Raw genomic sequence first — 21,681 nt, forward strand, 5'->3', positions numbered from 1 at the left:
TTTGATGTATTCACTCAAAAATTTTTACTAATAAGTTTGAAGGCCACAGGTGAAGACATATCTTTGCAGTCAGGCCTCAGCCTGAAGTTCGGCTCTGTCATTTCCAGGCTGTGGGAACTTGGATCGATTCTTTACCCTTGATGCCTTTATGTCCTCTCTCACAAAATAAGGATAATAATATTACTTTTGCAAGGCTGTGGTGAAAATTGGAAGAATTGTCTGTTAAGTGTTCTGTCCTTGGCCTGAAGATTTTAACAGTTCAGTAAATACAGCTGGTTTTGTGGGTCTGTGACCTGTGCAGTCACACAGGGTCCCATGTCCAGAGGGTCATGAGTTTGGTTTAATGCTCTGCTGTCAGTCTCTTGAAATTCTTCACAATTTATAAAAAAGATTTTATTTATTTGCTTGAGAGAGAGAGAGGGAGAGAGGGAGAGAGAGAGAGAGAGAGAGAGAGACAGCACGAGCAGGGTGGGGGAGAGGCAGAGGGAGAGGAGAAGCACACTCCTCTGGAGCAGGGAGCAGGGAGCCTGACATGGGGCTCCATCCCAGGACGCTGAGGTCATGACCTGACCCTAAGGTAGATGCCTACCTGCCTGAGCCACCCAGGTACTCTGAAATTCTTCACAATTTGGGCACAGAGGCCTTGCATTTTCATTTTGTCCTGGGCCAAGCAAATTATGCAGCCCGTCTTGGTGAAGGGTGATTCTCATGCTGGTCTTGACAACATTATTTCAAATATATTCCCAAGATTAACTCAGTCTTTTTATTTTTAAATTATTATTATTTTGTTGTTGTCCACTCCTTTTCATGTCTACTCCTGTTATCTTCCCCACTATCATCCCCAAAACCAACTAAGGTCATTATTTCCTTCCCCCCAAAAGGTGCTACTTCATTCCCAGGACTTCTGGCTGAGCCACCATTAGGTTCTCCCTGAGCCCAGAGCCAGAGAGGGGAAGTGACACATGGTGATGGATGGATGGAAGGAAGGATAGACAGAAAGGGACGGAGAAAGTGGGACCTGAAGGGGCTACTGCAAGCAAAGTGCCCACCCTTTGCAGTCTTGCCTCTTGGGGGCAGGAGAAGCATGAGTGACCATCAGGGCCAGGCCGTCTACGCAGACCACAACCCCTGTGCCTATGCCAATGACCATCGCGGATACTCAGCACACTGGTGCCTGCTGTTTCAAGGCTGCTGTGGCCACACACACCCTTTGGTCCTCTTGGCCTTGGTTCCCCAAAAGCCAGTGGTGGCAGGAAGAGGGAGGAGAGAAGAGCAGCCCCTGCCCTGGGAGCCTGGCAGGCTGCACCAGGAGAGTAGCCAGCCTGGGATGGAGGCAGCTGGATCCAGGAGTGGGTAACCCACACATCATAGAGGCTCTGGTTGGGTGGCATCCCCTGGGAAAGGGCATCTAGATCCCGGAGCAGCCCTGGTGGCAGTGTGTGTGGGGGGCATGAGTTTCAGGGGCCACCCCCCAGGAGGCTGGGCTGGTTGGAGGTGGGCACTGGGACGGGATGTGGGTGGTAGTGGGGTCAAGGGCAGTACCACATTGGGAGTGTGGGTGGGCAAGTAGGACGCGGGCAGCTACCCCTGAAGTGAGGCTCTGTGACCCTCACTGGACAGTCGCCCAGGGTCTGGGGTCTGGGGTCTGGGGTATCCTGCAGCGAGCGGAGGGGCCAGGCTCTGCGCAGGGGAGAGGGGCGACAGCCCGCTGCGTGCCCCCTGGGCAGGCTCCCTCTGCTCTCCCGGGCCAGGGGACGGGCCTCCCCTCCCCCCACTGGGCGGCTCCCCCTCCCTGGGGTCCTGGGGGGCGGCGGGCCCGGCCGGTGTCCTGCAGCCGCAGCGCTCGGCGACCCGGGGGCTCTGCGGGGCCTTGGCCGTGGCGGGTGGACTCCTGCCCGCCCTCGGAGTCGGCCTGAGGAGGGGGAAGGCGCCGGGCCGGACCTTCGGCCTGCATCCCCTCATCCCCTCGGCCATCGCCGCCCAGTGAGGTCTTCCTCCTCTTGAGCGGCTGGGGGGCGCCTGCGACCCAGGGAGCCCCAGGTGAGGGCGGCTGCGGCCGCAGGGGAGGCTCCAGACGTGGGCAGGGCCTGCGGGGGGGGGGGGGGGGTGTGCAGGAGGGGGGCGGGGGGCGCTGGGCCGGGCCGGGCCGGCCAGCCCACTCCTTGGGCTCTGCTTTGCTTTGCTTTTTTCTCTTCTCCTCTTCTCTTCTCTTCTCTTCTCTTCTCTTCTCTTCTCTTCTCTTCTCTTCTCTTCTCTTCTCTTCTCTTCTCTTCTCTCCTCTCCTCTCCTCTCCTCTCCTCTCCTCTCCTCCCTTCTCCTCTCCTCTTCTCCTCTCCTCTTCTCTTCTCCTCTCCTCTCTTCTTTCTCTTCTCTCCTCTCCTCTCCTCTCCTCTTCTCTCCTCTCCTCTCCTCTCCTCTTCTCCTCTCCTCTCCTCTTCTCCTCTTCTCCTCTCCTCTCCTCTCCTCTCCTCTCCTCTTCTCTCCTCTCCTCTCCTCTCCTATCCTCTTCTCTCCTCTCCTCTCCTCCCTTCTCCTCTCCTCTCCTCTTCTCCTCTCCTCTCCTCTTCTCCTCTTCTCCTCTCCTCTCCTCTCCTCTCCTCTCCTCTCCTCTCCTCTCCTCTCCTCTCCTCTCCTCTTCTCTCCTCTCCTCTCCTCTCCTATCCTCTTCTCTCCTCTCCTCTCCTCCCTTCTCCTCTCCTCTCCTCTTCTCCTCTCCTCTCCTCTTCTCTTCTCCTCTCCTCTCCTCTCCTCTCCTCTCCTCTCCTCTCCTCTCCTCTCCTCTTCTCTCCTCTCCTCTCCTCTCCTATCCTCTTCTCTCCTCTCCTCTCCTCCCTTCTCCTCTCCTCTCCTCTCCTCTCCTCTCCTCTCCTCTCCTCTCCTCTCCTCTTCTCTCCTCTCCTCTCCTCTCCTCTCCTCTTCTCTCCTCTCCTCTCCTCCCTTCTCCTCTCCTCTCCTCTTCTCCTCTCCTCTCCTCTCCTCTCCTCTCCTCTCCTCTCCTCTCCTCTCCTCTCCTCCTCTCCTCTCCTCTCCTCTCCTCTCCTCTTCTCTTCTCTTCTCTTCTCCTCTCCTCTTCTCTTCTCCTCTCCTCTCCTCTTCTTTCTCTTCTCTCCTCTCCTCTCCTCTTCTCTCCTCTCCTCTCCTCTCCTCTCCTCTCCTCTCCTCTCCTCTTCTCTTCTCTTCTCCTCTTCTCTTCTCTTCTTCTCTTCTCTTCTCTTCTTTTTTCATTTCTTTTCTTTTCCCTTTCCTTTTCTTTTTCCCTTTTCTTTTTCTTCCCCTTTCCTTTCCTTTCTTTTCTTTTCCTTTCCTTTTTTCTTTTTCTTTTTTTCCTTTTCCTTTCCTTTCCTTTTTGTCTTCCCTTTCCTTTTCTTTCTTTCTTTTTTAATATAGTGTTTTGTTTTTAATATTTTATTTATTTATTCATGAGAGACACACAGAGAGAGGCAGAGACACAGGCAGAGGGAGAAGCAGGCTCCATGCAGGGAGCCCGATGCGGGATTTGATCCCAAGACTCCAGGATCACGCCCTGGACCAAAGGCAGACGCTAAACCACTGAGCCATCCAGGGATCCCTTCCTTTTCTTTTCTCTTTTCTTTTCTTTTCCTTTCCTTTCTTTTTTCTTTCTTTCTTTCTTTCTTTCTTTCTTTCTTTCTTTCTTTCTTTCTTCTTTCGTTCTCTTCTTTCTCCTCCTCCTCCTCCTCCTTCTTCTTCTTCTTCTTCTTCTTCTTCTTCTTCTTCTTCTTCTTCTTCTTCTTCTTCTTTTCTTCTTCATTTTATATGTTTGAGGGACGCCCAGATTATCTGGACCCTCTCCAGATTATTTTTATTGAATTAGGCAAATTCTGACCTCAAAACATTACATTCATAAATATTTCGGCATGTATCTCTAAAAGATAAGATTCTTTTAAAAAAACATAATCACACTGCCATTATAAACACTCCAAAAGGTTAGCAAGATCTTAAAAGTCATCAAATATTAAGTCAGTGCTCACATTTCTATGGTTATCTCATAGTGGGGTTTTTTTTAATAGTTTGTTCAAATCAGGATCCAAATAAGCTCCATGAGATTGGTATTTCTTTTAATTGTCTTCGAATAAGCAGCTTCCCCTCCACCTCTCATTTTTATTTCTCGTAATTGATTTTTTAAAAATATCAAAACAGGTTGTCCTTGAGAATTGCCCGAAGTCTGGATTTTGCTGATTGTATCCCTACAGCATTATTTATTATGCTCCAATATGATGACTGAAAACATTTAAAAAATTTTTTTGACTTTATAGAGTCTATCCTCTGGGATATGTCCATTTTATTCTTTTTGTCCTAAGATGTTGTTGAGACTGTGCAGTTGATCATCTGACGTGTTTTAAAATCTGTGTAGTTTTTAATTTCCCTTTCTCTTATATTGAGCATTTCTTTTTTTCACATGATTAAGAATCCCTTTTATTTCTTATGAACTACCTACTCACATTTTGCCATGGAGTTAGTGGTCTTATTTTTATCGAAACAAGCTAAAATATTAGAGGTATTTACCTACCACTGAGCCACCCAGGTGTCCCTTCTCACTTTCTTGTGATATTCTCCGCAAAAAAATCTAAAGTTTTTTTGGTAATTGAATGTATCCATCTTTGCCCTTTTTAGTTCTGGATTTTGCATCATGGTTAGAAATGTTTCCCCAGGGGCTCCTGGGTGGCTCAGTGGGTTAAGCATCTGCCTTCAGCTCAGAGTCCTAGGACTGAACCCTGCATCGGGCTCCCTGCTCAGCGTGGGGTCTGCTTCTACCTCTCCCTCTGCCCTTCCCTCCCACTTGTGTTCTCCCTCATTCTTCTCTCTCTCAAATAAATAAATTTAAAAAAAAGAAAAAAGAAATGCTTCTCCAGGTTATAGATGAATTAACTCATGTTTTCAGTCAGAACTTTGATTTTTTTTTTTTACATTTATATTTCTGATCCATTTGAAATTTATGCAGGTGTGAGGTGGGAGGAATGGATTGGATCAAATTCTATCTTCTTGAGAACATTTTTTAAAATTCAGGACTTTATAAAAATAACAAAGGGATCTATCTGTTTGAAATGCCTGGACCCACATTCTCTGCTATAATAGAAGTAGATAGTGAAGGACAAAAGAAGCCTTTTGCTCTATTTCCAGCTCATCCTTATTGAGAAATTGGTGCTCACACCTAGCGCCTGAGGCCAGGAGAATATTCCAGGCTTGGCTCTACTTGGGTCTAGCTTCCTCTTCTCTCAGGTCTGCTGGTCACCCTCCTGTCTTAAGGACCCTCACCCTGTGCAGCTCTGTGCTGGGAGCGTGGCTTCTTTGTCTTACAGACCTTCCCTGGGAGTTATTCCTCACATGTATGAGTGCTGATGCGGAGTTCATGTTTGGTATGGAATTTCTGGCAGTTGATCTTTGCAAAGGGCTTTGCTTACCACCCTGTTGTACTTGCTAACCTGAAAAGTGGTTTTGCTTCTCTGTTTGGGCCTTTAGAATTCTCTAACCTGAGTGCTTGAACGTCAGTGTTCTCTTGGCAGACTATATTCTCTCTGGCCAGTGGGGGAAAGGAAATATTTTATTTTGCTACCTTTGTGAGAAGGGTCACTTACAATAATAATGTTATCATGGGACACCTGGGTGGCTCAGTGGTTGAGCATTTGCCTTCAGCTCAGGGCGTGATCCCGGGGTCCTGGGATCGAGTCCCACGTTGGGTTCCCCACAGGGAGCCTGCTTCTCTCTCTGCCTGTGTCTCTCCCTCTCTCTGTGTGTCTCTCATGAATGAGTAAATAAATAAAATCTTTAAAAATAATAACAACAATAATAATGAAAATGTATTGAATGCTTACTGTGAGCAAGGCAGCAGGCTTACCCCTAACACTCATCAGGGCAAGGCAAGAATCCTAAAGAGGTCCATTCCATACGTCTACACACTTAAAAGTTAGATATCAAGCAACCTATCAAATATGTTCTTTCCTCTTGTCAAATGTACCTTGTGAAGGTACATTTGACCTCCTGGAAGGACAGATTCAAATGCAAAGCTCTTAGAATCCCTAGAGTCCCATGCCAGAATGTGGCAGTGTGAGAAATTGTCCCTGCCTCTAGGCTGCCTCTCTTCTCATCCCACCTCCTACTCCACCCATGAGAGGTCTTGAACACAAGTTTGTGGGTACTCAGTCCATGCATCCAAGCTTCAGGTACATGCTCTCTCACTCCCCAGATAGCTGTCCCTCCAGGTCATCCTCTGATCTGGGACAGTACATTCCGGCAGAGCAGTTCAGAAGATAGTCTTGCAAGTGACCTCAGGGCCATTTATGTAAATAATTCCAGTGTCTCAGATACCTGGAGTCTGGCCTATGAGAGATGGGGGAGGTGATGGATTCTAGGAGGGCATGTCTCCATAACCCTGCAAAATATTTTTTCCATAAGGAAAAGGAAAGCCCATATAGGGCTCCAGGGTGCCATATACATATTTAACTCATTCAATCCTTACAGTGATCCTATGAGGTAGATACTATTATGTCCATTTTACTAATGAGGAAACTGAGGTTGAGAGAGGTTAGGTAAACTGCCCAAGGCGAAAAGCCTACTAAGTGCAGAGTAGGGATTACAATTTAGGCAATCTGGCTCCAGAGCCTTATCTTCTGAACTGAAAGGATTTCCCTATCACACTATTCCTTGATGCTTTCTGTGTAACCTTATTAATTCCTCCCCACAGCAGTACTGAGTTATCTGTTTGACTCTACAAGCATTCAGTATAGTTGTTAGGGGTCTTCACTGCTCACCGTCACCTGAGCCTTCTTTACAAATAAAATTAAGGTATCTTTAAGATATTTTCCGGCTCCAGAATCCTGTGTTTCTTAGGTAGACATGATTGCAATTTCCCCTTCATGTAAGTTTGAACAATGTTCCAGAAAGTGTACTAATGGTAGCACAAAACTACTACTACTACTACTACTACTACTACTACTACTACTACTACTACTACCACCACTACTACTACTATTACTACTACTACAAGTAGTAGTTAGTAATAATAAGTATTACATTATCATCATAGGAACCTACCTACCATTGAGATCGCCACACATCTTTAAAGTTTTGGAATACAAATTAACATCTTCTATAGGAAACCCTCATTGTTTTTACTAGGAAATGCTGCAAAAATTTTAGAGAAGAAACATTAGCCTATATTGTCCACTTAGGAAGAATATGTAATGATGTCAGATGCAGTAATCCACATCTCACAACCAGATGTGACCTCTATTAACCTAAAACGTACTGAAATAGGGCACCTGGGTGGTTCAATTGTTTAAGTGTCTGCCTTTGCGTCAGGCCATGATCTCAGGGCCCTGGGATCAAGCCCCTCACGGGCCTCCCTGCTTAGCTGGGAATCTGCCTCTCTCTTCCCCTCTGCTCCTCCCCACTATTCGTGCTCTCTTAAAAATAAATAAAACCTTTAAAAAAATAAAATGTACTGAAAGTATGGCATATGTTATTAGTTATATGACTAAGTTTTCATTTTTTTCTCTTTGAGATTAGAGATCTCATGTAGGAGTTTCAATGGGGGCATTATTAGAAAGGAACACAATAACAATTATTACCAGGAGGAGAAAAAAGGAATTATACCAGAGCCCATGTTTGGGCTAAGAAATACCAAATGTGTGCTGAGATTATAGATGTATATACATTGCAAGTTGGTCTGCAATTAAATTAGACTGGAAGTTAGACTTTGCATAGAACTGTAGGTAATTACATTTGAAAGACAGACCCTGGATATCTGGGAATGCTTTTTAGAATAGTTCTTTTCAAACATGGATTAAAGAGGTCTTTTCTTACTTGTCTGATCTAGTTCTTTCATGTTATCTTTATTGAATAGAGAATATAGAGAAACTCTACCTTTAATGAAAAATCGTGGAAACTATTGATTTGATCTTAGACTGTAGTGTCTATTACAGTTCAATAGAGCCTTCCTCTTTAACCTTTGTTAAAAAAATGAAAAGTGTGGGGAAAAACACTTGAAAAGTTACTTTCTCCACAAATGATGGATAATTGCCCATTTCTTTTAGCCCCACCATTCTGTACATTCTAATGTGATGTATAGTTTATCCAAAATGTTTAATATTTCTATAAAAACATTAAACATAGGATAAGTCCTGGATGCTAGATGAAAACCATGAACTTTAATTTAAAAATCAATCTTTTCCTCTATGAATAATAATTTCTTCTCTAAAAATGAATGATACTTAAGGAATTACATGAAAATCATTATGTATAATATACAGGAAATCAACATGCAACGACCACATAAAATAAGTTAAACACTGATTTTATTTTTATTAGCCCTATTGGAATTTACATACTATGGAATCACACATTTAAAGTATACAGTTCAATGGTTTCTAGTATATTCAGGGTTGTGCAACTAGCATCACAATCTAATTTTAGAACATTTTTATCACCCACCCAAAAAGTCCATACCCATTAGTAGTCACACATTTCCCCCACCTACCCATTCTCTGCTCTAGAAAGCCACTAGTCTACTTTCTATTTATATAGATTTGCCTCTTCTGAATATTCCATCTGTAAATACCTTGTGTGGTCCTTTGTGATTGGTTTCTTTTGTCTAGAATATTTTTTAAAAAGATTTATTCTAGAGAGAGAGAGAGAGAGAGAGTGGGGAGGAGGGGGAGAGGGAGAGGGAGAGGGAGAGGGAGAGGGAGAGGGAGAGGGAGAAAGAGAATCTCAAGCAGACTCCCTGATGAAGAGTCTGACTCAGGACTTGAGCCCACGACCCTAAGATTATGACCTGAGTTGAAATCAGGAGTTGGATGCTTAACTGAGCTACCCAGGTGCCCCTTTTCTAGAATATTTTTTAAGGATCCATGTTGAAGCTTGTATCAGCAATTCATTCATTTTCATTGAGGAATAATATGCCATTATATATAGTTAAATATATTTATTCATTCATCAATTGATGGACATTTGGATTCCACCTTTTGGCTATTATGAGTAATGCTGCCATGAACTTTCATGTACAGGTTTTTATGTGGTTGGATGTTACGACTCTTGGTATATATCTAGAAGTAGAATTGCTAGGCCACATGGTGACTGTTTAACTTTTTTGAGGAACTGCCAGATTGTTTTCTAAAGCAGCTGCACCATTTACATCCTCACTGGCAATGTATGAGAGTTTTAATTTCTTCACATCCTCTCTGAAGCTTGTAATTGTCTTTTTGATTATAGCCATTCCATGGGTATAAAGTAGTATCTCATTGTGGTTTTGATTTGCAGTTTTGTGGTGGTTAATGATGTTGAGCATCTTTTAATGTTCTATTTTTAAATCTTTTACTTGGTTAATAATGTGGAATTTAACCCCATTAGGTGATAGCTGGTAAAATATTATTGTCAGTTTTTAGTAGTTCATTGCTAATGAGGTCAAGGCTGCACGTTCTAGCTCTAAATGAATTGGTTAGCTTTTATAGAGAAGATTGTGGTTTAAATAGCTACACTCATATGTCCTAAGTCTGTTCAATGATTTGACAGGCCTTGATCTTGCCACTTAAGAAGGTGTGGATGGATCAACCAAAAAGTATGTCCTAATGACTCCAAATATTATTCCAATAAAAATACAATGTATTATCAACACATATTTTTAAGAGCAATGATTTATTATTTTACTAAAAATGGTATTTGCTCATTTCAAACATTTCTGAACCATCAAAAAGATACAAAGAAGAAAGCAATAAATTGTTCTAAATCTCAGTTTTCTAGAAATAACCAGTTAGGTTTTAGGGAACTGTAATATCTTTAAACATATACAGTTAGATTTAGGGCCAGATGGTTGAATGCACAGAAATAATTTCATGAGAATGGGATCATATTAGATCAGCTTTTTAAAAATAAAAAGGTATCAATTAATTTTACCTGAGTTAACAAAAAAAGAAAAAAATATTTAAGTGAAACCAAGAATGATTAAATTGATTTAAAGTTCACCTCCCATTTTGTTTACCATGACTTCTCCAGTTCTGATTTTTTTTGTTCACATCTTGAATGGCTGAATATCATCATCAGAAAGTTTTTTCAGGACAGCCCGGGTGGCTCTGCGGTTTAGCACCGCCTTCAGCTCAGGGCGTGATCCTGGAGACCTGGGGGATCAAGGCCCACATCGGGCTCCCTACATGAAGTCTGCTTCTCCCTCTGCCTGTGTCTCTGCCTCTCTCTCTCTCTCTGTCTCTCATGAATAAATAAAATTAAAAAAAAAAGTTTTTTCAAAAAGAACCCCCATAAGTGTGATAGCAGAAACTTTTGGTGAACCATTACTTTTCCATTTTTTAGTATAATACTCCCAATTTTAGATGTACACACTGCTCCCAAGAATAGAGTGTATAAGCCTAGCTTCCTTTGCAGGTAGATGCCCTCTAAGTTCTGGCCAGTGAGGTGTAAGTAGAAGTGTTATATGAAAATTACAGCAAATATCCTTAGAGGGGGATGTGCCCATAATCTGTTCTCCTTCCTGATAGCAAATGCAAGTTGCTATGCCTCCAGACTTTTTATGAAACTTTATTTTTATTATTTTTAAAGTCAATTTTTAAGGAATTCCACATGTTAATTCCTTCCACTGCCAATTACCTTAGTCCCTCCAAAGTCAGAATCATAACCTTCAAAATAGCCCTTTTAAGAAGAACTTTTGTTCAAACCACAGTTCACTGTCATTCCACAATTGTTTTGGTTGGGCTTCTTTATCTCCACTCGAATATGGACATGCTTAAAACCGCCCCCCCCCCCCCCCCCGCCCGTAATCTTTGGGATTCAATTTCTTCAAGCAATTTACTTTAGTGCCCTAGAAGTCAAATTGAAAGAAGCACATGAATTGCTATTTTGGCAAATGATCTAAAATATATAATTATTAATTTTCCAGTCTACTCCTGAGCCTGGCAGAAAATGTTACAAGTCTCATTGTCACCACTGCAATAGATCTGCTGTGATGGAAGCATAACTTGTGTTTCAATATAGCCACAAAACTTCTTTAAAAAAAAAAAACCACAATTTTTTTTTTAAAGATTTGAGAGAGAGAGAGAGAGAAACATGAGCAGGGGAGGCAGAGGGAGAAACAGACTCCCTGCAGAAAAACTTTAAAAACACCTAGATTCAGCAATTGCTAATATTTGCTTTATTTTTTCTTATACATACGTGCATGTGTATGTATATAAATAACACATTTCTTCCTGAGTCATTTGAAGGTAAGCTGCAGACATTTTACTCTTAAATATCAGGATATGTTTCCTAAAAATAAGATTTTTTTAAAAAAGATTTTCATTTATTCACAAGAGACAGAGAGAGAGAGAGGCAGAAGGAGAAGCAGGCTCCATGCAGGGAGCCTGATGTGGGACTCGATCCTGGGACTCCAGGATCATGCCCTGAGCCGAAGGCAGATGCTTAAACGCTGAACCACCCAGGCATCCCAAAAATAAGATTTTCTAAAAAATAACAGCAATTCCCTAATATTCTCTAGTGTCCATTTTGTATTCAAATATCCCCAGTTATTCCTGCTCCCCACATTGCCTTTTGAAGACTTAAAAAAACCCTAAAACTAAAAAAACAGGATCCAAGATCTAATTACATTGTATTTGGTTTTTGCATCAATTTAGTCATTTTTTAAGTTTTTATTTTTTAAAGATTTTATTTATTCATGAGGGAGGGAGGGAGGGAGAGAGAGAGAGAGAGGCAGAGACACAGGCAGAGGGAGAAGCAGGCTCCATGCAGGGAGCCTGAATGGGATTCGATCCCGGGTCTCCAGGATCATGCCCTGGGCTGAAGGCAGGCGCTAAACCACTGAGCCACCCAGGTGTCCCTGGCCAAAAACATTTTGTGCAGCTTTTCATACTGCATCACATCAGGAAGTGGAAGAGGCAGTTTGTTCCGGTAATGGTGTACTAATTTTTTTTTTTTTTTTTAAGATTTTTAGCTAACCTCTATACCTAATGTGGAACTCAAACCCACAACCCTGAGATCAAGAGTTGCATGTTCCGACTGAACCAGCCAGGCACCCTGGTGATACTAAATGTGATAATTTGATTAAGATGTTGACCTCTAGATCTATTTAAAGGTAGATAATCTGTGGGGATGATTCTTTAGCATTACTCTTTATCTAATCATTTTAGTATACATTTATGACCTCTGCACCAATTACATCATTGAATAATTTTCTAAATCTATCATTTTTCTTATATTAGCTAGTATTCTTGGGTAAATAGCTTTCCTTCGTCAACGGAGGATAAACATCAGTTTCCCCCAAGACACACAGTAAATGCTTACGATTCCCTTTAATTACTAATTGGCAGAGATGGTATAATAGTCCTCTTTAAAGTTTGCAAAGGATTTTGAGGTATTATTCTTGAAGTTAAATAATTTTGTTAAGATAGGCCTCCATGAAGACTATTCTATATCATTTTTTTTTTTTCTGGTATACAGTGTACCTTTTTAATCTGTAGGTTCAGTTAATGTATTACTTTATTTCTGAATACTTTTTCTGTTCCATTTGTTGGCTTCTCTAATTTAGGAATACAATGATCTGTACGTTGGGTTAGCTTTGCTCTCTCGTCATCTATTTTAATATCCTGTCTTGTTCTTCTGCATTTCTTGTGATAATTTCCAGTGTTGTTTCCATATTGGTAATTTGATTTCCATGCTTTTTTTTTTCTGTTGTTTCAAATATATTCATTAGATTTGAAATTGTGTTTACATTTGATTATGCCTTTAGCTTGGATTTTCTTTTTGCTATCCATCTTTAAGCTCTTGATATTTTGAATTCATATTGTAACTAAATTCTTCTTTGGTAGAGAATCTGCTTCTTTGATGTAAACCTTCTTCCAGATGGGGTTCTTCATTTATCTTTCTCACCTAATGTAAATTTGAGGATTTCGGTTTGCTTGGACTATGTTCCTTTCTGTTGTTGTTGCTTGTTTGATGGGGCAAGTCTTTCCAAATTGTTCTGATACATTGTATATGGATTCTTGACATTCTCTGCATTTTATCTAGGAATAAGTTGATTTTCTTAGAGCTATGGCTTGGTGGTTGTGCGTTGTTTTGTCATTTTTCTATAGCCTAATATTGGAAAAGGGTGGAGTAGGGAAAAGGATGAGATCTACAGAGATTCAGTATAGCCTCTGCTAGGGAACAGGCCTTAGCTCTTTCTTGAGATCCTATGAAATGTCCGGTTACACAGCCCATTACATGCAGCCAATGGTGTATCTCAGTTCCGTGTATTTTGGCTTATTCTCTTAGCTCTGCACAGGAATAATGAATGACCTGATAATGGCAAGTCCTGGTGAAACTTTTTTTTCTTCTGCTAAAGACTACTGTTTTTTTTTCATTGTCAAGGAAAAAAAATTCAACGACTCTCCCATTATTTTAAGGATATAGTGCAAACCTCCACATTCAGCTCCATCCACAATCTAACCTTTCAGGCTTATGTCGTCCCCTTTTCATCACACACGGACTCTCTCTTGCTCCGATTCTATTTACGGTCTCTAAATCCACGTTTTCCTACATCTATCTTTTTATTCCATAGACCCATGTAGAATGTTCTTTTCATTTATCTTTATCTCAATTCTACCTATACTTCCTATTTCCCCCATGAAGTATTTCCTGACTTATTATAACTGCAAAGTCTCTTCGCCTTTTGAATTCCTTTGTAGAATTTGTCTCTGTATGATTGACTGGCACTGTTTTCCGGCCTGGGCATTACCGGTCGTGTGTATTTTCGCTTATGTCTCAAATCGTTTTCGAGAATTTGTTTTTGTTTTTGGCAGTGCCCTTTATCTGCATGCACAGTGCCACCTGCCATATTTGTAGATTCCTGTTCCCTTAAATAATAAAACCCCTTCCCATCTTGATTTTTTGCAGGCAGCAACTGCTCACCCAGACTCGGGCACTTCTACCCTCCTGGAGACTCTCCTACCCCTCACAGGGCTATATTAAAGCTTGAGGTAGTTGCAGAGTTAGTGAGAGCTTGGAAAGGACAAGACAGGCCCCCAATATCCCTTGTATTCTTACAGCCTTAGTCACTGAGATCTTGAAATCTCTTCCCACAATTCCACAAATTGTGGTTGCAATTTGAAAATGGGCCACTTCAGAATTCCCAGTTCACTCTGGGCAGTTTCAGGAGGAATGCCACGGGCATCTGCGTCTGAAGGCCCCGGCTGGTGGTTCGTGGTGTGCGCCCCTGCCCATTTCCAAAATCTGGGTATCCTCAGGTCACTTGGGAGGTGGCTCCCCGGAAGGCGCTGGTTCTTAGGGCAGAGTGAGACCACATCCCCCGGCGTTTTTCCTACACGTGGCAGCGCCGCACTTTAACTCGCCGGAACGCACCTGAACAAACAGGAAAACTGAAGTAGGAAACAAACCAAACTTGGGCTTCAGTCAGCTACAGGAGCCCTGAGGGGCTGGTGCAGAGGGAGTCCTCCGGGTGGGCCACAGAGATCGTCTCTACTCCGACTCCACCGCTCTTCATAGATGCACTCGCACGCCGGCCGCCGCCTCGGTCCCTTAGGGATCGCAGGGCGCTGACGAGGGGTCGCCCTCGGAGAGCCTGCTCCGCTCAGCGGGAGAGCCGCAGGAACCGCCGACGCCGGCAACGGCCTCTCCACACGGCCCCCTCCGGGCGTGCGGAATCCTGGGACTCGTGGTCCAGCTCCGCGCGCTCCCCGCCGGAACTGGCATTGAAGGGACTACAATTCCCAGGATGCGTCGGGGAAGCGCGGGGCGGGGGGCGGGAAACCTGGGCGGGGAGAGGGAGGGGGCGGCCCGGGGCTCTGGGGCGTCGCGGTTTCCAAGCGCCGTGCTCTCGCCTAGTAACCGGCCGCCGCGGTTCCCGAAAGCGGCGCTGTGGCCCCGCCCCCGGAGCCCCGGCTGGAGGAAGAATCTGTCTCCCGCGGCGCCCCAGTGACGAAGCCCGTCTTCGGGTGCGGGAGGCGGGGAAGGGAGGGCGGGCAGAGGATTTCGCTCCTCAGTGCGAGATCCGGGACGTGCTGGCGGCGCCCGCTCGGAGCAGAGGTTAGAGGCAGAGAGAGCTGGGATGCTCTGCGGACGAGGCTGCATCGGGTGTGGGAGGAAGGAGCGGGGACCCCGGCCGGGGGGCAGTGCGCGCGGGGCGGGCTGTCCCTGGGGGCTGGCATCCCTCGGACCTGCGGCGGCCGAAGACCGGGGTGTGTGTGCGCGCGCTGCGGGGTGGGCTGGGGGGCGCCCCTGTGCCCCAGCCCCCGCCGGGCTGGAGGCTAACCCTTGAGCCCCGGGGTGCCCGTAGGCAGCTCCCACCTTCCTGAAGGGGGGGGGGTGGTACACGATTTTTGCCACTTGTTAATTATTTAATTTCCTCTGGAGCAGGTGCATTAGTAGGTAGCGCTTTCCTGCCTCCAATTGCACTAGTATCTCGTTTCCTCCAATTCAGAAAAATCTTTTATGACGCTTGCAGTTGGAGTTGCTGATTTGTGAGAACTGCTAAGTTCTTTATGTTTTTTGTTTTTTGTTTTTTTTTTTCCGGCCAAGAGAGGGTTCACGAGAGCTATGAATTTTAAATTGGAGCATCCAAAAAAAAAAAAAAAAAAAATGACCACTGCATATTCGCCCCGGCTCAGCGGGGGGAAACAGAAAGTATTCTCTCAAATCGTATCAGCAACCACCCGCCAGAAGCAGTTAGGGCATATTTAATATCATTCAGGAGGTAGGTCTGGAGGGGGAAAAAGGGAGAATAGTTGATTTAAAAAAAAAAAAAAAAAAGACCCAACACTTGGTTTAGTTTTGGGGATCGTTTTCTTGGGCTGCTGCTGACTTATACAAAAAAAAAAAAAAAAAAAAATCTGTTTCTTTCTTCCTCTCTCTTGCATCCTGGGTGTAGACTGTCCGTTTCGGATCCGACGGTGGTGATGGCCAAGCTTGCCCGGGCCCTCGGTCACATCAAAGCTGTCACAGGATAAATCCCATTGCCTGCTGCGAAGCCGCCCCCCGCCCCCCGCCCCGCACCGCAAACTTCAGAGAGCGAACTGGGTGGTCGGTGTTTGGAGATGCAGATCCCCGATTTGGAAGGCGGGGCGGCGCCCCCCCGAGCCTCTCCCGGGGCCCGAAGCCCGCAGGTGCAGTGAGGCGTGCGCGTGCGGGAGCTGGCGCCCGCGAGGACGCCCTGCCCGGGCGGAGCAGCCGGGGCGCCCGGCGGGGTCTGGCGGCTCGTCTCCGGCGGCGGCGGCGGATGATGGTGGCGGCCGGCGCCCTGGGCTGTGTCTGTGCGTCGCCGCGGAAATCAGCGCCCGGCGCTGCGCCCTGAGCCCTTGCAGGTCCTCCGCAGCCCGAGTCTCGGCGAGGACAGACCCGGCGCGCAGGGGCCGCGGACCCGCGGGGGGGAGGGGGGCCGGGGCCGGTGGGGTCGGCTTATCATGGCGGATCGGACGGCTCCCAGCTGCCAGCTCCGGCTGGAGTGGGTGTACGGGTACCGGGGTCACCAGTGCCGCAACAACCTGTACTACACGGCCGGCAAGGAGGTGGTCTACTTCGTGGCTGGGGTCGGGGTGGTTTACAACACCCGAGAGCACAGCCAGAAATTCTTCTTGGGACACAACGACGACATCATCAGGTAGGAAGGGTTGGCCTGGGGTGCTGGGGAGGGGTTGGGTGTGCAGATTGGAAGTGGGGGCTGGGGGTGGGGGGAGAAGGACGACCAGCCCGGCTCTCCTGGGGTCCGATCCAGGAGCCCTCTGGAGTAAGGGATTCGCTCTGGAGCTGCATGGAATGACAGAAGGGCTGCTGATGCTCGGGCTAGGGCACAAACGGGAGGGGGGTAGGGGGGTGTGCAGGTGGGGAGGGGGAGATCTCTCTCCTCTTCATTCCCCTGGAAGGCTCTTGCACCTCTAAGGAGTTGAGCGTCCGGATGCTTTTTGGGTGTTCCTTCCTGCTACAAGTGGAAGGATCCAGGGTAACCATCTAACACTTCTTCCTGCCCTAACTAGGTAAATGTAGGACCAGTGATCTGAACGGTGGGTGTCATCTGTGGCAGGCTCCTCAGTAGGTTCCTCAACACGCAAGAGGATTAAAAAAAAAAAAAATCTAGAAGAAATTTTGCTACAGGTAATCTGGAATCTTCATCCCAGATGCTTTGAAACTGGAAAATTTCTGCAACCGGGTGGGGTGTTTGTTCTGCAATATTTCAGCTGGCAGTGTTTTAATGACAAAACACACACACACACACATATTTATGAACTAAATGGAGACTCCCACAACATCACAGGTTGTAAAAGGCTGGCAGCTGCTGGACCACAAAATCCTACCAGTCAGCTCACCAAATGACCAACATCTGGTAGTGGGTGGCCAAGACTGATTAGAAAAACACAACTGCATAAATAGCCATCTTAAGGGGCCTTCCCCCATTAAACTGTAGAGGGACATATTTTGATTCTTGGCCCTGTCCTGTCATCTCTGGACCAGACGCGTTTTCCTCCAGCTCTTGTTAGCTGCTTCTGTGACCCAACAAGGTGTGGTCCAGATGCTGCTCACAGGAAATCCCATTCAGCCTTCGGCAGTTAAGGAAGATTTCCGTATGGGAGCCTCACCCACAGGGCAAATGACTTGCTGAGGCTAGAACTGCAACTGACAGACCATATTCGTGCCTTCCGAACTTGTATGTTCCTTGCTGTATAGAACAACTTCTATCGCATTTTCAGAATATTGCCACTGGTGCTCTAAGTTTGCCTTTCATGATGAAATAAATGGTTATATGGTGTAATGTTAATGGTTTTGATTTCTCCTTGGGGAGAATGATTTAAAAGTCTCGCTTAATCCCCCCCTTTTAGTGTTGAGCTTATTCTGGATCCCCCTTTTTTCCTGAGCCCTAAAGTTGAAAAGCTGTTAGAAAATATAAACACTTAATATTTGAAAAATACAGTAAGATATATATATTTTAAAATCTTGGCTTTTAGAAAAATGAAGATTTTAAGTATTAGGAGCTCTACTGTTCCCAGGATTTGATGGAACTTAATAATGTAAAACTTTCTTCATGTCACATATGAGAAAATAGCTTTTTTCTTTGCTCCCCAATAAAATAATGGTTGTGGCTAGGGCATCCCACTTGGTTCTGTCCTGGAGATTTTGCTTCTCTAATTGCCAGCCTGATTATTAAAGTCACAGGTGCAAATGATTAAAAGTGACTTGTGAAAAGGTTAGATGTTTAAAAATTTAAACCCATTATGTTTTTGCTCTTTTTAATGTGGTGCTTTCCATTACACCATCCAAATAAGATGTGGTCCTTTGGGAGAAGAGAGAGAGTGGCAATTAAACAGGAGTTCCCTGGGGTTAAATAATATTGTTGTGACAGTTCACTGAATTACTTTGAGGGTTTGAACTCCTCATCTTCATTTTTTTTTCTCTAATAGGAGAAAAAAGAAAGAAATGTACTGTTGAAACTGATGATGGGAAAAGGGTGGAGTTGCAGTAAACTGCTGCGATGACAGGCAGCTGGACTAGTGGGATTGTGATGATATATGGCTTTAGTTAAACATTCAGATTTGAAGAAAAGGTGAATGAAGTTGTTTGTAAGGCTGGCTGCAGAAAGCCTCAAGTGATGAAAAGAAAAAAACATAGGATTTAGCTTCTGGTCTTTTATGAAGGTAGTTCTATCATTACACAGAATGGTGGCAAGCCTACCTTGGGAGACTGGACTTTACTGCTAAATTTTTCATGATATTTAGTTGGGTCTGAGTATGTACAGGTGAGCAGAATACTTTAATATCCATATATGTCTTTGTACAAAGGAATGAAGTTAAGTCCAACAGATAAAAAAACCCAAATCACAGATCATTATGTAATTAAGGGCTATAAAGTTCGACTGTTTATGCTGTTATTTTTCTTTATCATATATATGTATTATATATACATATATATTATTATTTTCTGATGAACATAGTATGCAAACCACATTTGTTTTTGGCCTTAGTATGTGGGATTCTTGACTGCCATTTCTTTCATAATTTTATTCCCAGAAACATATTGAATATTTAAAATTAATATTGTAAATTGTTTGGAATATATATGTATTAACTGTGGATATGAACAGGAGAATTACGGTCTTTTATCTTTATGAATTTCAACTCGTGTTCCTGTTACACTACTAATTTTCCACTTAACATAATGCAGTTAGCTATTGAATGAGGAGGACTATAGCTAAGCTTTCAGTGCAAAAATGTTTGGGGTTTTTGGAAACATTACATCAACATTCAAGCTTCTAACTCTTGATTCCATCGAAGGAGATAATGTAAGTAACTGCCTATTGGCTTTTGCCTTAGCTTGAAAGCTATATTCATAGTGTGTATATTTCCTACTGCTTTATTTGTTGCGCTACTTTCCCCAGAATATTAACTAGAAAGCAGCCAAACAAATATTGATACCACACTCCGTTTTATAAAACCGTGTGATCCCTGAGATCACGATGAACTTTAATAATAATGTAGGATTTGTCAGAGCTCACTAGAGCTTAGCATATGTGCCTTCCTGATTTGACAGACTATGTGTTTAAGTCAGATTTTTTTAAAATGTTGATATGTGAAGCATAATGTGATTTATGGGCTGTGGAGGCTTAGTTTTATTCTTTTGAATGATTACCCTTCAATACAGATAACAGATTAGAGGATGATGCCTGTTTCAGCCCTGCTAGCCCTGTGACAGGGCAGGTACACACTAGGAGCAGCGTGTGCTTGCAGGCTAACAACAGGACTCAAATCGGGCTTCAAGGCAAGGCTGGTAATAGAGCCTGGAATATTTACTAACTGGGTTTCTACTTCAAGTAGCAAATCATGACACAGCTGGAGTAAATGAAAGAAAAGGTCATGAACACATTTTGCTGTCTGTCACCTCCCTTCCATTTTCAGTGACTCCACCTAAGACATTTATCTCCTGACTCTGGATTGGTATATTGTTTCTGACTAGTTCCCTGTCTCCATTTTCCTTTTTCTTGTTTTTTCACTCTCTATCACAAGGGAAGTTTTTCTGCCCTCGTACTCTTTCTGGGGCGGGGGGGGGGGGGGGGGGGGGGAAGGACTTGCATTGACTTTGACCTTGCACGCACTCAGTAATGAACCCCACTGTGCTGTTTACTGGAGTCATCTGAATGAGTGGCTTGACCACTCAAGGCCTTGTTTATTTGTGAAATGGGGATAATAATACCTGAGTTGCAAATTATGCAACTTGTAATAATGTATAGAAATGATTTAGCCTGGGGCCTGATCATGAGCTGGTATTCAATAACTGCTCTTTGTAGTAGTATTAGTAGTATTTAATTAAAAGCACACATATACACCACAAATAAAGCAGGTTGTTCATTGTCCACCAGCTGAAGCTCAAACTCCTTAGCTTTCCATTCCCTCTGGCCCTAACCCATCTTTCTATCCTTATTTTCCTTTTTTTTTTTTTTTTAAGTATAAATTGTTTGCTTCCCACTTGCCATATAAAAAGATGATCTTTACTCTGATCTTTCCTGCATCATACTGGAATGATTTATCTCCCCATCAACACTTCCCCACAACAATGGCACAGCAACAAATTGTCACACAGACTCGATTTTATTTTATTTTATTTATTTATTTCAGACCTGATTTTAAACCTAGATCCACCACCAGTTGGGCGACTTGGGGTAATTACTAAACCTCTGTGAGCCTTAGCTATCATCAGTAAAACAGCTTATCTACAAATTGGAGATTTAAAGGTATCTGCCTTATAGTTTGTGGAGATTACATACAAGGTGCCCTAATGTTTGGCAAACAGTAAGTGCCCACCACAGGGAACCTGTTTGTATCTACACTCTGCGTGGCCCCATCTGCTTCAGCTTCACCAATCCCATGAGACCTCATACCATCCTTAGATGAAGGCATGTTTTGCACTCCTGAAGTTTTGGGTCTTTTGTAACCACTGCTGCTCACTTAATATGTAGCACTTAGTACCTTTCTTTCATTCTGAATATTTTCATTTGTAAGTGTATATAATAAGATCTTTGAGGATGAGAATAAATTTAATAGAGCCAATATTTCTTGAGTGCAGACTCAGCACTAAGTGTGTGTACAGATTTATCTCATCCATCCTCTTAACAGCCTCTCGACATTGGTACTATTGTTAGCCTCAGTTTACTGGTGGGGAAACCAGGGCACGGTGGGGTTAAGGATCTTGCCCATGGTCACTATTTAACAGACTATAGAATGGGAATTGGAACCCAAGTCTGTCTGATTCCAAAGCCCAAAATTGTTGCTTCACTGTTTCTAAACTTTTTTTAAGAAAAAAGTCAGTGTGGTCCCTACCACTGTGTCTTATTTCTAACCAGAACTTAGTGAGCTTTTTGCTTCTTGTAACTCTAATTTTCTGTTTGGTGCTTATCAGTTTATCAGGAATATTTGAAGCTGATTGGTAGAACTCAGTCAAGAAGTGGAACTATGTTCAAGTTCACTTCAGGAACATTACCAGCTTTGAAACAATGACCTACTAGAGATAATTTTAAAAATTAAGTCTCAATTGTGACATGGCTAAAGTAACAGGGTGCTGCAAATATAATTGAACTTGTTGAATTTGAAGAGAGGGGTCTAACAGCCATGGCTGGGTCTAGAGTGTGGAGTAAACAGGTTCACACGAAGGCCTGCAAATGTGATTTCATAATCTTTTTTCTTTACAAAT

At 43.9% G+C, this 21,681-nt stretch overlaps 1 protein-coding gene and 1 non-coding gene across 8 annotated transcripts in view; one reads left to right on the forward strand and one right to left on the reverse strand.

Moving 5' to 3' along the window:
- Positions 1 to 10,924: 10,924 nt before the first annotated feature.
- Positions 10,925 to 11,055, reverse strand: LOC112915426 (small nucleolar RNA SNORA1). Its single transcript, XR_003234065.2, has one exon. It is a non-coding gene; the product is annotated as a small nucleolar RNA SNORA1 (small nucleolar RNA).
- A 5,065-nt stretch (positions 11,056 to 16,120) lies between these two features.
- The window catches only part of EML6 (EMAP like 6), a 281,419-nt gene continuing 275,858 nt past the window's right edge, over positions 16,121 to 21,681 (forward strand). For all 7 annotated transcript variants that reach the window (XR_011997927.1, XR_011997926.1, XR_011997929.1 and 4 more), the window contains exon 1: positions 16,121 to 16,609. Coding sequence is in view for 2 of the 7 variants with exons in the window: in XM_025992653.2 (XP_025848438.1) it covers positions 16,413 to 16,609 (197 nt within the window). In the remaining 5 variants the exon portion in view is untranslated. The remainder of the gene's footprint in view (positions 16,610 to 21,681) is intronic.

The sequence above is a fragment of the Vulpes vulpes genome, chromosome 16 (genome assembly GCF_048418805.1).
Source record: "Vulpes vulpes isolate BD-2025 chromosome 16, VulVul3, whole genome shotgun sequence".
Classification (NCBI taxonomy): domain Eukaryota; kingdom Metazoa; phylum Chordata; class Mammalia; order Carnivora; family Canidae; genus Vulpes; species Vulpes vulpes.